This window comes from Nycticebus coucang, chromosome 18, assembly GCF_027406575.1.
Source record: "Nycticebus coucang isolate mNycCou1 chromosome 18, mNycCou1.pri, whole genome shotgun sequence".
Lineage (NCBI taxonomy): Eukaryota > Metazoa > Chordata > Mammalia > Primates > Lorisidae > Nycticebus > Nycticebus coucang.
In genome coordinates, this window is record NC_069797.1 from 65774814 (window position 1) to 65790563 (window position 15750).

The window sequence follows — 15750 nt, forward strand, 5'->3', positions numbered from 1 at the left end:
CAAACCCCGGGGCATTTCTCCTGGCCTTTCCTTACCCTCACTGTCCTGTCCCCTCTTTTTATTGCAAAAACCTTGAGAGGAAATTGTCTGCATGTTCTTCGTATTCTTAGTCTCTCTATAACCTCTGTTTTTCACTAGCTGACTCTCCTGAAAGCCGTCAGTGATCTTGTGAAAATCCCGTGGCGTCTCCTCAGTTCTCCTTTGGCGCAGCTTCTCTTCTCTTCATGCCCCTTTTCCTTTCATTCACCGCAGCCTGGGCGGTTTCAGTAGCCTTCTAGTAATCTAGCTGGTCTTCCGTCCTGCCACCTATGGCCCTGTGCTCTGGGTCCATCCACAAATTTCTCTCAAAGTTAGTTTTCTAAAATAATCACGTCATCTCACTGCTCACAGATTTCTAAAGGTTTCCCTTGCTATCTAGATAGTCCGAGCAGCCTAATCCACAGCTTTTACAGGGGTGTCCAGCTTGCAGTCTGTGGCTGCATGTGGATTACTTGAGGCCTGCTTTGTTTATCTGTGGTGTCAGACTTTGCAAATACTATGTTTGGGCCTTTTTTTGCTCATCCACTTTGGTTAGTGTTTGTGTATTTAATGTGTGGCCCAAGACAACTCTTTTTTCTTCCAATGTGCAGCAGAAAAAAAAAAGATCGGACACCCCTGCTAGGTCTTCTTAACTGTGCTTTTTCTTTTCAGATTGCTCTTACTTTTTTCTGTTTGACCCTTCTTTTTGCCCTCTGAATCACTATGCTTTAGCCACATTGAGTTGCCTTGAAGTTTGTCTGATTTTCTCTACATTTATTAGCTTCCTTATTGTTTCATTACTCTTTAAGTTTTTGTAATTATAGTAAAATCCACATAATATTTACCATCTTTTTTTTTTTTTTTTTTTTTCGTTTTTGCTGTTTTTGGCCGGGGCTGGGTTTGAGCCCACTACCTTTGGCATATGGGGCTGGCACCCTAATCCTAATATTTGCCATCTTAACCATTCACAAAGTACAGTACAGGCAGCACCTATGGCTCAAAGGAGTCAGGCGCCAGCCCCATATGCTGGAGGTGGTGGGTTCAAACCTGGCCCCGGTCAAAAACCACAAAAATAAAAATAAAAATAAAATGTACAGTACAGTAGTGTTAAATATATTCGCATTATTGTACAGTCAACTTTTTCATCTTGCAAAACTGAAACTATATGTCTGTTAAACAACTCCCCGTTTTCCCTTCTCCATTAGCCCTGTCTCTGTAAGTGATTTCCTGTCTCTGAAAGAATCCATACCCATTCTTAGCCTGTTGAAGACCTCCCTGTCCTTCAAGTTCGTCTAGCTCCAGCACTCTCTCGTTCGAGGAGAACCTGATTCTTTCATTTCATTATTGAAACAGTGTTTATCAAGTACCTGCCATGTGCTAGGCTCAGTTAGTTTTGTGCTTTTGAGCATAATTTCCTTCAAATTAATTTTTGTCAGTTGGATACATTTCTACTTTTCTTGCTCAACTCTGAGCTTTGTAAAGGAAAGGACCATGTTCTATTTGTCTTTGAACACTCGTGGGGTCTTGCATATTCATTATTCATATTTGACACATTTAAGTTACTATGAATTTTAAGTTTAAAGAAAATTAGGGGGAGGTGCCTATGGCTCAGTGAGTAGGGCGCCTGCTCCATATACCAAGGGTGGCGGGTTCAAACCTGACCCCAGCCAAACTGCAACAACCACCAAAAAAAAAAGAAAGAAAAGAAAATTAGGATTTCTTTTTTCTTTCTTTTTTTTTTTTTCTTGAGGCAGAGTCTCACTATGTCACCCTTAGCAGTAGAGTGCCGTGGCGTGACAGCTCACATCGACCTCAAACTCTTGGGCGTAAGCAATTCTCTTACCTTATCCTCCAAAGTAGCTGGGACTACAGGTGCCCGCCACAATGCCTGGCTATTTTTTGGTTGCAGTTGTCATTGTTGTTTAGCAGGCCCGGGTTGAGCTTGACCCTACCAGCCTCAGTGTATGTGGCCAGTGCCCTACCCACGGAGCTATGGGCACCAAGCTGAAAATTAGTGTTTCAGATGTGGTGTCATATCAATAAACTTTGGGTATTTTTATTTGACGTGCTCGCTTATGAAAATTATGTTGTATATAGTATAGTCAGATGTTACTGACTGTAAGTGTTAGCTACAAAAGTAACTAAGAAAATGTAAAGTAGCAGAAAACTTTCAAGCAAGAAAAGACTTTCTGCCACTGTAGTTTAAACAGTAATTAAAAGGTCTGGGTCTGACTAATCTGGGCCTAAGAACATACTGAGAAAGCATTGGCCATTTAAAATCTTCCCTGAAATAATGTGGAATAGGTAGATAAATAAAAGTTGAAAAATTGTTCTTGAGGATTCAATCTATAAATTTAATTATAACAGTGATTTAGGTCAGGAGAAGAAAGGTCTTTGATATAATTTGGTTCAGGGATTAAAAGAAATTTTATTCAGAATAAACTTGAAGAGACCTTGTTTTAAATTGTGAAAATCAGAGATGACTCTTAGCATGTATATTGTAAATCTTCTTTCCCTGATTGAGCAGGTGGTACAATAAATAAATACAATTTGTTTTATTCATTGACTTTCTATAAATGTTTGTCATTCATGGCCAGAAATTACTGTGACAACCAATGTTGATGACGTTTCTGATTTGCTTTGAAGCATTTATTACACTTAAACAATTGATAAGCAGAATGGGCTATATCAGGGGTGTAGGACCTTTTTATTTATTTATTTATTAAATCATAGCTGTGTACATTAGTATGATCATGGGGGACCATACACTTGGTGTAGGACCTTATTAAAAGGATTTATTCTATAAAATTTGGGTTCAGTCAAAAAGCCATGCTTAAGGATTTAGAAGGCCACAGATGCCCCACCACTGGGCTATATAAATAAAAGACATATTTCCATATTTAAGAATTAGACATGTAAGTCTATTATTAATCTCTTTAGATTTATGGTTATGCATGTAACCTTTTTTTTTTTGAGACAGAGTCTTACTTTGTCGCCCTCGGTAGAGTGCCATGGCGTCACAGCTCACGGCAACCTTCAGCTCTTGGGCTTAAACAATTCTCTTGTCTCAGCCTCCCAAGCAGCTGGGACCACAGGTGTCCACCACAATGCTCGGCTATTTTTTGTTGCGGTTTGGCCGGTGCTGGGTTTGAACCTGCCACCCTCGGTATATGGGGCCAGCGCCCTACCCCCTGAGCCACAGGCGCCACCCTATGCGTGTAAATTATGTCTTGTTTAGCAATGATATGACAGATCTCAACATTAGCAGAAATAAATTGAGCCCCTTTCAACCTAACAGAATCCTTCTTAAGTTTCATTAAAGTCCCAAGATTTGACAGATTAGAAGGCTTTTTAAGGATTTTGTTTTTAAAAGTGTGTACTAGTCTAGTAATATCTCATTTTTCTGAATCCTCAGAAAATATTATAGTAATAGATGCTAACCTTAATTGCGCTTTTATTACTCTAAACAGCTTTGCATATATTATCTCTTTTGATCTTTAAAGTAACCATCTGATACAAGCATCATTACTTCCATGTACAGATAAAGAGACCACTGGGTTCAGGATTCGTAGAATCATTCAAGTAACGGTGGCTTGAAAAAGTGGAGTTGTAAGCTCAGAAGTAGCTGGCCCAGGGATGTGTAGGAGCTCAGCAGTGCCCTCAAGGAGCCGTGCCTCCCCCATCTCTGCCTTGTAGAGCATGTTGGTTTTCTTCTTGATGCTTGTTGCCTCGTGTTTATGAGATGACTGTGATAGTTTTATTTACCACAAGCTTTTTCTAGTCAGCAGAAGGGCTTTCTTTAATTAAAAAAAAAAAACAAAACTGTTGACAGGGAATCTTTGTTTTTGTTTTATTGGGTATAGAAGCCCTTTGCAGGGACATTTTCCCACAGCTAATTGACCCGTGTTGGGTCTTTGACAAAGGAGGCTGGGAATGGAGTGTTGTACTTGACCAGGCTCCATAGTAGATGGCGGCAGGGGAGAAGGTGGTGTGAATGGCTTGGGGCACCATTCCACAGTGCCCCCCATACCTTAGGTCTGGACTCAGAGATCATCTGAGGCAGTTTTCTCATTTATAGAGAATAGAACATTGGTAGGTACTAGCAGAATTATGAGCAAAGAAGCTGGTTAATATTGAGATAAAATGCTAGAGATTAGTGAACAGCTTGTTGAAATTCTAGTGTCACTCATCAGAGTTCTTTTTTTTTTTAATTTCTTTTTTTTTTTTTTTTTTTTGAGACAGAGTCTCATTATGTCGCCCTCCGTAGAGTGCTGTGGTGTCACAGCTCACAGCAACTGGAAACTCTTTTGGGCTTAAGCAGTTCTCCTGCCTCAGCCTCCCACGTAGCTGGGACTACAGGCACCCACCACAACGCTGGGCTATTTTTTGGCTGTAGTTGTTATTGCTGTTTGGCAGGCCCCAGTTGGGCTCGAACCTGCCACCTCTGGTATGTGGCTGGTGTCCTGGCCACTTGAGCTACAGGCATTAAGTCCTTTTTTAAAAATTTCTAACTTAAAAACTTATAAACTCCAGAAAAATAAGTAATGGCATGTTTATATGGCCAAAGTTTATATTCTAATGTTTTATATATTTTAAAGAGAATTTTGTTGGTTTGAGATTATCTGTCATAACATCAGTTATAATTTTTTAAGAGCTAGAAGTAGTAAGATTTTTCTGTAACTTGCTTCACAAAGGGATTTTCTTGTCTAAACTTTGTCCTATTTCAGGATTAATTTGTAGGCACTATGATCACAAATTTTCTACGAATTTCTTTACATACCCTTCCCATTTTGGTTCACATCTCTACCATCTTTGTTTTGATATTTAGTGTTTTAATTGTAGTTGTGAAAAAGAATGCTGTTGATTCTCTACTTGGTTTGATCTGTTTCAGTATCTGCTGTCCATTTAAATCTTCAAAACTTAGCCAGTAGCACCATAGAAGGGTGCTAGTCAGATAGATCTTGTTACAGCGCTCGTCTGTGCTGCTGTGACAGGTGTTCTGTGCTTGGAAAGTATGGTATATGTGTGTTCTGTGTGTGTGTGTAAATATTAGAAAATGTTTCGTTTCATTTGGCTTTGATATCTTCTAAAAAAAAGCTATTTTCTAAATTAAGATTGTAAAAATTTAGTATCTTTTAATCTGGAACATACAAGTTTTTTTCTTTTCTTCTTGTTATAAGCCTTACTAAGAGAACTGTCAGTGGATTAGATTTTGTAGTCCAGTTTATTTCCCTTTTGCATTTTACTTGTTGTGCAAAGAAACCGCCACTACATTATTATCAGAACAAAGTTTTCTGATGCTTCTATGTAACAGAGGGAAAATATGTTTTCGAAACATTGCCATTAATACTTATAGACCTGGGAGCAACTAGATTAGAAGCATGTGGTTTCTTTACATTATTTACCAAAATATTTTTGTACTTCGAGTAGGAAAAGATAAAGTTAGTTATGATTTACATAGTAAAATACCCTACATTGACTCTGTTCCGTAATTTTCTAAAAGGCTAGCATTAGTTTTTACAGATGCTATGTTTTTTTCAGTAGTTTGAATGGTTCAGCGAAATTCAGAATACTTGTGTGTTGCGTTCTGTTCGTTAATAATAAGCATGTGTTTAAAATAACTTAAATTTTTATTTTCTGTAGACAATGGGATGAACAGTTGGATCCTCGACTAAATGCAAAACAGAAAGAGGCAGTTCTGGCCATAACCACTCCACTTTCTATACAGCTGCCGCCTGTACTTATCATCGGACCCTATGGGACAGGCAAAACGTTCACGCTAGCTCAGGCCGTCAAACATATTCTGCAGCAACAGGAGACTAGGTGAGAGGGTAACATGTGTGCTCATGTTTCACTCATAGGGCACCACCTCTGTTCTCATGTAAATACAAAACAAGGGCCAGCAAGACAGTTTTCATTCAGCTCGTAAATGTTAAAAACAAAAGGAAAAAAGGAAAAGCCCAAACCCCTAAAATTTGAATTTTCTTAAAACATATTGCTTTTAAAAATTGGCACTATAGAAAATGATAGTTTTTAAATAGTCATGAATACTTCTAGGCTGCTAAAGAATTGTGATATCTGTTAAGGACAAAGGAGTTGGGTTTTAAAAAATGTATATTTTATATGATAGATTAAAAAAATAATTTCAGAGAACTTCCTTTTTAGCATAAAGAGTAATATAATTTCCTACAGGCATCATTGAATAATGTCAGGGATTACTGAGTAGGCTAAGGGAAATGTATATTAAGATGGCCACTGCTTTTTTTTTTTTGTATTATACTGCTTGAATAGTTTTGTGTTTTATCATTATTTTTATTTGCACCATTTATTTCAGCAGGATTCTCATTTGCACCCATTCTAATAGTGCTGCTGATCTCTACATAAAGGATTATTTACATCCATATGTAGAAGCAGGCAATCCCCAGGCAAGACCTCTCAGGTATTTTTTTAAGGCTTATTATGTATCTGTATCATACTTTATTATTCTTAAGAAAAGGTGTCTGTAAAGATTTTAGTAACTTTGGAAATACCAAAATCTTGGTGTTGGCATTTGGCAATTTGGAGGTTGTCTTTTGATGAAACCGTTTAAATTAAGGAAAAATGCAAAAACCTTTGAGCTTTCATTTCTAAAACATTAAGCAAAGAGAAAGACATCCTTTTTTAAGTTTTGTATATAAAAATGTTTCAATCTGAGTTGATTCTGATATGTACCTCTAAAAGCTAGTGTGATGAAATAGTATCAATATGATTAACTTAAATCAAATTTAATTTAAGTTCTAGCCTATTTTGCATGGCAGAGTGGTCATGCAGTGACAGTTCTTTATGGAAGTAAAAATTTGACTGTGATCATACAGGTAATTTCGTAACACATTAGAGAAACATGAGATATTGAAATGATTCCTTCATCAAAGTATAATTGATTGGTATTTAACAACTTTTTGCTACCATTTAAGAGTTAAAGTGTCAAAGAAAATTTTAGGCTCACAGAGAAAGGTCCTCTGAGTATATATGGACGTGAAATGCACTTAAATGCAGGATTGTGGGGGAATAAAAATCCTTTTCTTCAGAAAACAATAAAGAATCATTAAATGGTTGTTTATTATACCATTTGCTTTCATTGTTATATGAATTAATGTTTAGTTTTGCCATTTTACAAACTAATATGTCATGCCCTAGGTGGTTTGAATACAATTATTGTTTATAAATTAATTTTTAACTGTACTTTTGAATCATAACTCACTAACATTTTATTTCTACTTGAGCCCAGGCATGGAAAAATGAAATGATGGTATTTAATTTTCAATAACCATAACCAAAGCCATTTGAATGATTTTAGAATTGCATTAAATATAAACAAAAGAGGTAAAAAAAAAAAGTGGTGTGGCCTGTTAACACAGGTTTTTATGCCATATTCAGAAATAATCATTTTAAGTAGAATCCAATTGTGTTAGTAAGAAAATGTCACATGTATACAATGACTATAAATGAAAATACATTTATTGGAGGATAAATCCATCAATAAGTAGTTTACTTCAGATTCTAATCTTTTTATAAGTCAAAGTTGAGTAGCTAGCATTTTTGCTGTGTGTGTTTTTACTTTATTGGAGATAAGTTGTATGTTTTCTTTGCTTTTATTATTGGTAGATCATGCGTGCCTGCCTGTGTGTGTGTGTGTGCGCGCGCGCGCGCGCGCGCGCGTGCGTGTGTTTGTATGATGTAGGAAAAGTGACAGCCTCAATTATCACGTTCATTTGTCTTGGAAACAATGAAGTAAGCCCCCTTAAATCTTGGTTGACATTTGGGACTACAGAACTAGTTGATGAGCATTAAAATTCATTATTTGGCTAGGTTATATTTAGCATTTTTCATGTAAAAGTATTTTTTGGAGATTATAATACATGTGGTACATGTATGTGTTTAAAATAAGGGGTCATGTTCAAATAGGTAAGGTCTACAGTTGTAGTGACCCAAATACAGACAGTTGTCTTTTAGCAGAAAATCTCACCTGTCTGTCTCAAGAATCATTCAGTAGAAGATGGAAAAATATTTAAATACAGTATATTCAAATACAAATTGCATGTTATTTCATTTAGTGAACACTATAAACTGAGAAAAAGTCTTTCTTCCTCAAGTACAGTGGAACCTCTGTAGTTGATCACTTCCCTACCTTGACCTCCTCCTTAAGTTGACCTAATTCTCATAGACCAGACATGCACCGCATATACATATCAGGACAGCAGGCCTCGTTCCTTATGTTGACCACCTCCATATGTTGAGAAGTTTGTTACAGTCCCTTGGACGGTCAGCTGACAGAGGTTCTGCTGTATTTTCTTTATGACATCCTACATTTAAACCATAGTTTTTTCTTTGGGAAAGGGGTTAACTTGCTAATATATTTCCTAGGAGGATTGATGCTTTGACTTGTTAGGATTTATTAGCATCATCTATTACTACATTAACTCAGATTAATTTATAATTTTCTTAATGGACAACAAACAGGATCAATTTGAGAGAAATAGAGAAAATTGGAATGACTGAATATTCTGGGATGATTCACTTTACCTGAGTTGTTCCAGGATGCAGGGGAAGGAACACCAGAGGGCACTAGGTGTCTGCACATGACCATGAGGACTGGCATTTCCAGGGAGCAAGGCTGATAAAGAGTTTACCGTCTTCACAGTATAGTCTAGACCAGGCCCTGGAGAATGCCATAATGTGAAAATAGTCATAAACGTTGAATAGTCAATGTCTTTAAATACACATACTTATGATTAAAATTTATAAAATTCTAATAGGTGACAGGAGTTGAGCTGAGCTTAAAGTATCTGGGGGTGGAGGTTTTAGAAACCATTTTAGATCATGTGTAGTTTCAGTTTTTGCTTCTTCATTAGAATTAGAAGATTTTAAAAATGGAATCGGGGGAAAACATGGTTTCTTTTTGTATATGGTTCTGAAGATCAGTATTAGGTTCTGGCAAAGTTATGGCTTAGAAGATAGAGGTTATCTATGGAGAAGGTGAGCAGTCAATACTTTCTAGGCAAATTGAAGGTATTTGTTATTTTTAGATTCATCTTTAAAAAAACAAATTTTTTCTGGTATCAAGTCTTTCTGATTCATATTATCGTAGGTAATATTTTGCATGTGATTTTAATATGTGGATAAAATTTTAGCGAATTAAAATTATGTATTATCAGACTATCTCCTATTTTAAGAATCGTTAGAATTCATGTGGGACAGGGGATTGGTCTGTTTCTGGAAAAATCTGTAAATTAATTGATATTAATCTGTAATTTAATATTGCTTATATTTTATACTGTGAGCCTGCAGGTATCTTATGTCACTATCAATTCTCTGGTTTTAAAAAGTCTGAGATGTGTTTTAAATGTTGCATAAAATTAAAGTACAGAGAATACATGTAAATCTTTTTTTTTATGTTAGTAGAGTTAGAGAGTACCAATTGAATTCCAGTATCCGGTACATGTATATATTGTATAGCTTTGAAGTCTGGGCTTTTGTACCTATTCCTATTACCCATATAGTGTATATGGTACCCATCTTCCCTTACCCCCTTCCACTCTCCTCCCTTTTACATCTCCAGTGTCCATTATACCTCTCGGTGTGTCCTTGTGTGGCTATAGCTTACCTTCCATTTGTAAGCGGGGACAAGCTGCATTTATTTTTCTGTTCCTGAGTTACTTCACGTAGGATAATGACCTCCATTTTCATCTAAGTTGCTGCAGAATGCATTATTTCATTCATTCTTATGGCTGAGTAGCATTCCATATTCCATACACACACACACACACACACCCCACATGTTTTTTTACCCATTCAATGGTTAATAGACACTTAGGTTGATTTCATCCATATCTTTGCAAATATGAATTGTGCTGCAATAAATACACGAGCGTAGGTATCTTTTTGATATAATGATTTCTTTTCCTTTAGATAGATGCCCAGGTGTGGGATTATAAAATTGAATGATAGGTCTACTTTTAGTTCTCTGATCTCCATAGAGTTTGTACTAATTTACACTCCTGCCAATACCCTGTTTCCCCGAAAATAAGACATCCTCCAAAAATAAGACCTACTTACAGGAAAGATAAGACGTCCCCTGAAAATAAGACCTAGCGCATCTTTGGGAGCACACCTTAAAATAAGACACTGTCTTATTTTTGGGGAAACAGGGTAGTATATAATTATTCCCTTTTCACCAAATCTAAGCCGACATCCATTGTTTTTTATTTTAATAATGGCCATTCTAATTGCAGTAAGATGGTGTCTTATTGTGTTATTTATTTATTCATTTATTTTCTGAGACAGAGTCTCATTATGTCACCCTCGGTAGAATGCCGTGGCGTCACAACTTACAGCAATGTCAAACTCTTGGGCTTATGCCATTCTCTTGCCTCAGCCTCCCAGGTAACTGGGACTATAGTCATCTGCCTTGATGCCCGGCTATTTTTTTTTTCTTTCTGGTTGCAGTTGTCGTTGTTGTTTAGCAGGTCCGGGCCAGAATTGAACCTGCCAGCTTTGGTGTATGTGGCTGGTGCCCTACTCATTGAACTACGAGTGCCAAGCCGGTTGTGTTTTTTTTTTGTTGTTGTTTGTTTATTTTTGATTTTTTGTTTTTTGAGACAGAGTCTCACTCTGTGGCTCTGGGTAGAGTGTCGTGGCATCCTGGCTCACAGCAACCTCAAACTCTTGGGCTCAAGTGATGCTCTTGCCTCAGCCTGCCTAGTAGCTGGGACTACAGTAGGTAGGACTACAGGCATCATTGTGGTTTTAATATGCATTTCTCTGATGATTAGTGATGTTGAACATTTTTTTCATATGTTTATTGGCCATTTGTAATTTTTTTTTTTTTTTTTTGAAAAATGCCTGTTCATATCACTTGCCCGCCTTTTTTTTTTGCAGTTTTTGACTGGGGCTGGGTTTGAACCTGCCACTTCCAGTATATGGGGCCAGAGCCCTACTCCTTTGAGCCACAGGCGCCACCCTCACTTGCCTGCTTTTTGAGGTGGTGGTTTGCTTTTTTTCTTGCTGAGTTGTTTGTGTTGCTTGTAAATTCTGTATATTGTAGGTTTGTCAGATTCATGGTTTATAAATAATTTCTCCCATTCTGTCTATTTACTCTTTTTAAAACTTCTTTTGTTGTACAGAAGCTTTTTAGATAAAATTCCATTTGTCTATTTTTGTTTTTCTTGCATTTGCTTTTGAGGTATTAGTCATGAATTTTTTGCCTAGGTCAATATCCAGAAGAGTTTTTCCTGGGTTTTCTTTTAGTATTTTTATAGTTTCAGGTCTTGTAATTTCTAATCCATCTTGAGTTAATTTTTATATATGGTGAGAGAGAGGTATTAGTTTCATTTTTCTGTACTGACTAATGTGTACTTTCCCCAAAGTGTGTTTTGCTTGCTTTGTCAAAGATCACATTGTTGTCGGTGTATGGTTTTATTTCTGGGTTCTCTATTCTGTTCCACTGATCTGTGGGTCTACTTTTATGTTAGTCATGCTGTTTTGGTTACCATTGCCTTGCAATATTTTTTGAAGTCAAGTAATGTGATTTCTCTGGTTTTGTCATTTTTACTTAAGTAAAATGAATAGTACTTGGCTATTCAGGCTCCTTTTTTGTTTGTTTCCATATGAAGTTTAGAGTTATTTTTTCTAATTCTGTGAAAAATGATGTCAGTATTTTGATAGGAATTGCATTAAATCTGTGGATTGCTTTGGGCAATATGGACTTTCGATGGGATGTTTTTCCATTTGTGTCACCTTGTAGTTCTTAGTTAAATTTATTCCTAGGTATTGTATTATATTGTATTTTTAATTTTATTTTTTGCAGCTATTGTAAATGAGATTGAGATCTTGATTTGGTTCTTAGCTTGGTCTCTATTGGTCTACAGGTATAGTTACCTATTTTATTTTTTTTTGAGACAGAGTCTCACTATGTCCCCCTTGGTAGAGTGCTGTGGCATCACAGCTCACAGCTCACAGCACCCTCAAACTCTTGGGCTTAAGCAATTCTCTTGCCTCAGCCTCCGAAGTAGCTGGGACTACAGGCGCCACCACAATGCCTGGCTATTTTGTTTTTGTTGTAGTTGTCATTGTTAGTTAGCAGGCCCAGGCTGGGCTCAAACCCGCCACCCTCTGTGCATGTGGCTGGCGCCATAACCACTGTGCTACAAGCGCCAAGCCTAATTATCTATTTTAAATTACACACGAACTTTATGTCCACTCTGTATAAAAATGCTGTTGATTTTTTTAGTTGATTTTACAGCCTAAGACTTTGTTAAATTTATTTATCAAATCTGGGTGTAAGATCATATCATCAGCAAGCGGAGATAATTTAACTTCTTTTTCTCTAATCTCCTTTACTTCTTTCTCTTGCTTGATTGTTCTGCAAGACTTCCAGTACTGTGTTAAACAGAAGTGGTGAACATGGGCATCCTTGTCTTCTCCCATTTCTTAGGGAACAGAAGTGGTGAACATGGACATCCTTGTCTTCTCCCATTTCTTCAACTTTCCCCCATTCAGTACGATATTGGCTATGGGTTTGTCAAAATATGCTTTTTATTATTTTGAGTTATGTTCCTTCTAGGCTGAGTTTTTTGGAGGTTTTTTATTATGAAGGGATGCTGGATTTTATCATATACTTTCTCTGCATCTACATGACCTTATGGTTTTTGTTTTTAATTCCGTGTTTGTGGTGAATCACATTTATTGGCTTGTATATGTTGAGTCGTCCTTGTATCTCTGGGATGGAGCCCACTGGATTGTGGTGAATTATCCTTTCCATGTACTGTTGGATTCAGTTTGCTAGTATTTTATTGAGGATTTTTGCATACTTTGTTTATTGGAGATACTGGTCTGTAGTTTTCCCCTTTTTTTGGTATTAAGGTCTCGCTTTGTCACCTAGGCTAGAGTACAGTGGCATCATATCTTATTTTGAGTGTTTCATGGAGGGTTAGAATAGATTGGAGAAGATCATGAGATTATTTTTTGTATTTGAACATTCGAGCTGCCTTGGAAACTGCCTTGAGGAGACATGCATTGTGAGGTGCAGAGGTGAGGAAATGTGTGTCACCAGACCATTGGTGATGATTGAAACTGTGCACAGGGATGAGATTGTCAGGTTCTCAGGGAGAGGAGAGAGCTGGAGAGGAAGGCTAGGAAGGGCGTAGAGTCATGGAAGTGAGGGAAGAGGGTGTGTTGGAAGGGAGCAAGAGCACAGAACTGGCTGCCGTGGGCCAGCGTTTGTCCACCCGATTTAGTGGCGTGGAAGTTACGTCCTTTGAGTGGATGGTGGTGAAGCCACGTTGAATCATCAAAGCAGGGAGTAGGGGCGGTAGTAATGGAGAGGGCAATGAGGCTGTGAAGTCAGGGGAGAGATTGGGCAGTGGATGAAGATGAGTAAAGTGAAGGTTCTTTTTAAGTGGGAGAAACTAGAGAGTTTTAATTAGATTTTAAAAAGTCATTGATAAGTAAGGTTAAATTCAAATATTACCAATTTTTTCCTCTGTAATGATTATAATTAGATAGTTGTTGTTTTAGATTTGTACTTTCACATACATACAATATTATAAAAGGTCACGTTGTATGTTAATGTTGCTAGCAAAAATTCGTTTTTTCTTACCTGGGCTACTGCCCACCAAACATGCTTTCTAAGGGCAAGCACCTTTGACTCTTAGCAGTTTCCCCTGATGTTTACTGACATTTCCCTAAATTATATATATGAAATATATGAAACATACGTGTTATGTAAATTAAAAAAATAAATAAACTGGCTGAGTACACTGACTTACTCCTCTAATGCTAGCACTCTGGGAGGCTGGGCTAGAGTGCAGTGGTGTCATTATAGCTTATTGCAACCTCAGACTCCTAAATTAAATCCTCCTGCCTCAGCCTCTTGAGTAGCTGGGATGACAGATGCATACCACCATGCCCAGCTAATTGTTTTATTTATAATTTTTGTAGAGAAAGGGTCTTGCTATGTTGCCCAAGCTGGTCTCACAAACTCTTGGCCTCAAATGATCTGGCTGCCTTGGCCTTCCAGAGTGCTAGGATCACACACAGTTTCCCTTCGACAGATCTGTCTGACTTGTACCTTTCAAGTAACTACTTTCTCCTCCATTCTAAGTCGTTCTTGCTCCCTTCTAAGGCCTCCTCCTCTACTTATGAATGAGCTCTCTTCATTTCCTCTGTTGACCTTCTCCTCTTCTGCCTTCTTTTTTCTCTATAACATACAGATATACTTTATTATTTGAAAAAACAAAACCAATGACTTACCTTGACCCCATCTGCATTTCTTTAAGCAGAGTTTTTCTAAGTGGTTGTTGATATGTACTCTTTGCCCCGACTTCCTCTCTTAAGCTCAGGCTAACAAGATTTCCACCTCTACTTTTACTCCAAACCTGTCATATTGAGGTCATCGTATTGATTTTCTTGTTGCTACGTCCTGTGGTCAAGCCTCATTTTACTCATCTTCTTAGCGGCATTGGACACAGTTACTCCTATTTCTCTCTGAAATACTGTCTTGGTTTTATTTCCACTATCCCAGACCCTCCTGAGTTCTGCTCCTTCCCAGTCTCCTTTCCTGGATCCCTCATCTCTCCTCAGCCTCTAAAGGTCGGGGTGGTCCTTTAGTCTTTCTGCTTTCCACTTGTCTTTTTGTCTGCTCTTATTCTCCAGATGATCTCATCCAGTCTCAAGGTTTATTTATTTATTTATTTGTTTTTTGAGACAGAGTCTCACTATGTCACCCTGGGTAGAATGCTGTGGCATCACAGCTCACCGCAACCTCCAACTCTTGGACTTAAGTGATTCTCTTGCCTCAGCCTCCCAAGTAGCTGTGACTACAGGCACCTGCCACAATGCCTGGCTATTTTTTTGTTGCAATTGATTAGCTGGCCTGGGCTGGGTTCAAACCCGCCGCCCTCAGTGTATGTGGCTGGCGCCATAACCACTGTGCTACGGGCACCTAGCCAGTCTCAGGTCTAGTATTGCCCTGATGGTACATAGTTTGCCCCAGGCAGTCTCCGAAACTCTAAACTGACATACCACCCTGCTTACTGGAGATCTCCACTTGGACATCTACTGAATATCTCTAAAACTGAAGATAATCTCAATTCCCACTCTAAATGGGTTTCTCTCTTCACCACCTTTGTAAACATTACCATCAGTCCTAGTTTCAAAGGCATACAGTCATGCTTTCTCTTAAATTCTACATCTAGTTCATCATTAATTCTGTCAGCCTTACTCTCAAAATATTTAGTGAATCTGACCCTTTCCCATATTTCTACTAACCGTGTTCCCTCCCAGCCACCATCTTCTCTTGCCCAAACCCTTACGCTAAACTCCCCAACTGGTCTCTTTGCTTCCACTCCTGCTCTAACCTTCACCCTCCTCAGTGGTGTGTTGGAACCAACTTGTACTGGCTTGTAGGAGCTGGTGATGTGCATGTGACATCATGCTGTAGCTTGGAATCAGCCATGATAGTAGTTTCACACCATAGAAATCAGCAAACAATACGAATTACACCTGTCTCCTAACCAGTTGTTAAACATGTGCCAGCACACTGTTCATGCCTGTACCCCTAGATATTCTGCCCAGAGAAACAGATTAATCCTTCAACAGCATAAGTCATGTCATAGAACTGTCCTGTTGGAACTTTCTGATGGTTTTCATTAAATTCAGAGTAAATCCAAAGGCTTTATGGTTGCTTGCAAGACC

General features: G+C 37.9%; 1 protein-coding gene across 4 annotated transcripts in view; it reads left to right on the forward strand.

Moving 5' to 3' along the window:
• The window catches only part of HELZ (helicase with zinc finger), a 174138-nt gene that overhangs the window by 81900 nt on the left and 76488 nt on the right, over window positions 1-15750 (forward strand). For 3 of the 4 annotated variants that reach the window (XM_053568791.1, XM_053568790.1, XM_053568793.1), the window contains exons 16-17: window positions 5662-5841; window positions 6353-6457. In XM_053568791.1, the coding sequence (XP_053424766.1) occupies window positions 5662-5841; window positions 6353-6457 (285 nt within the window). The remainder of the gene's footprint in view (window positions 1-5661; window positions 5842-6352; window positions 6458-15750) is intronic. The other variant, XM_053568792.1, reaches the window with a different exon arrangement.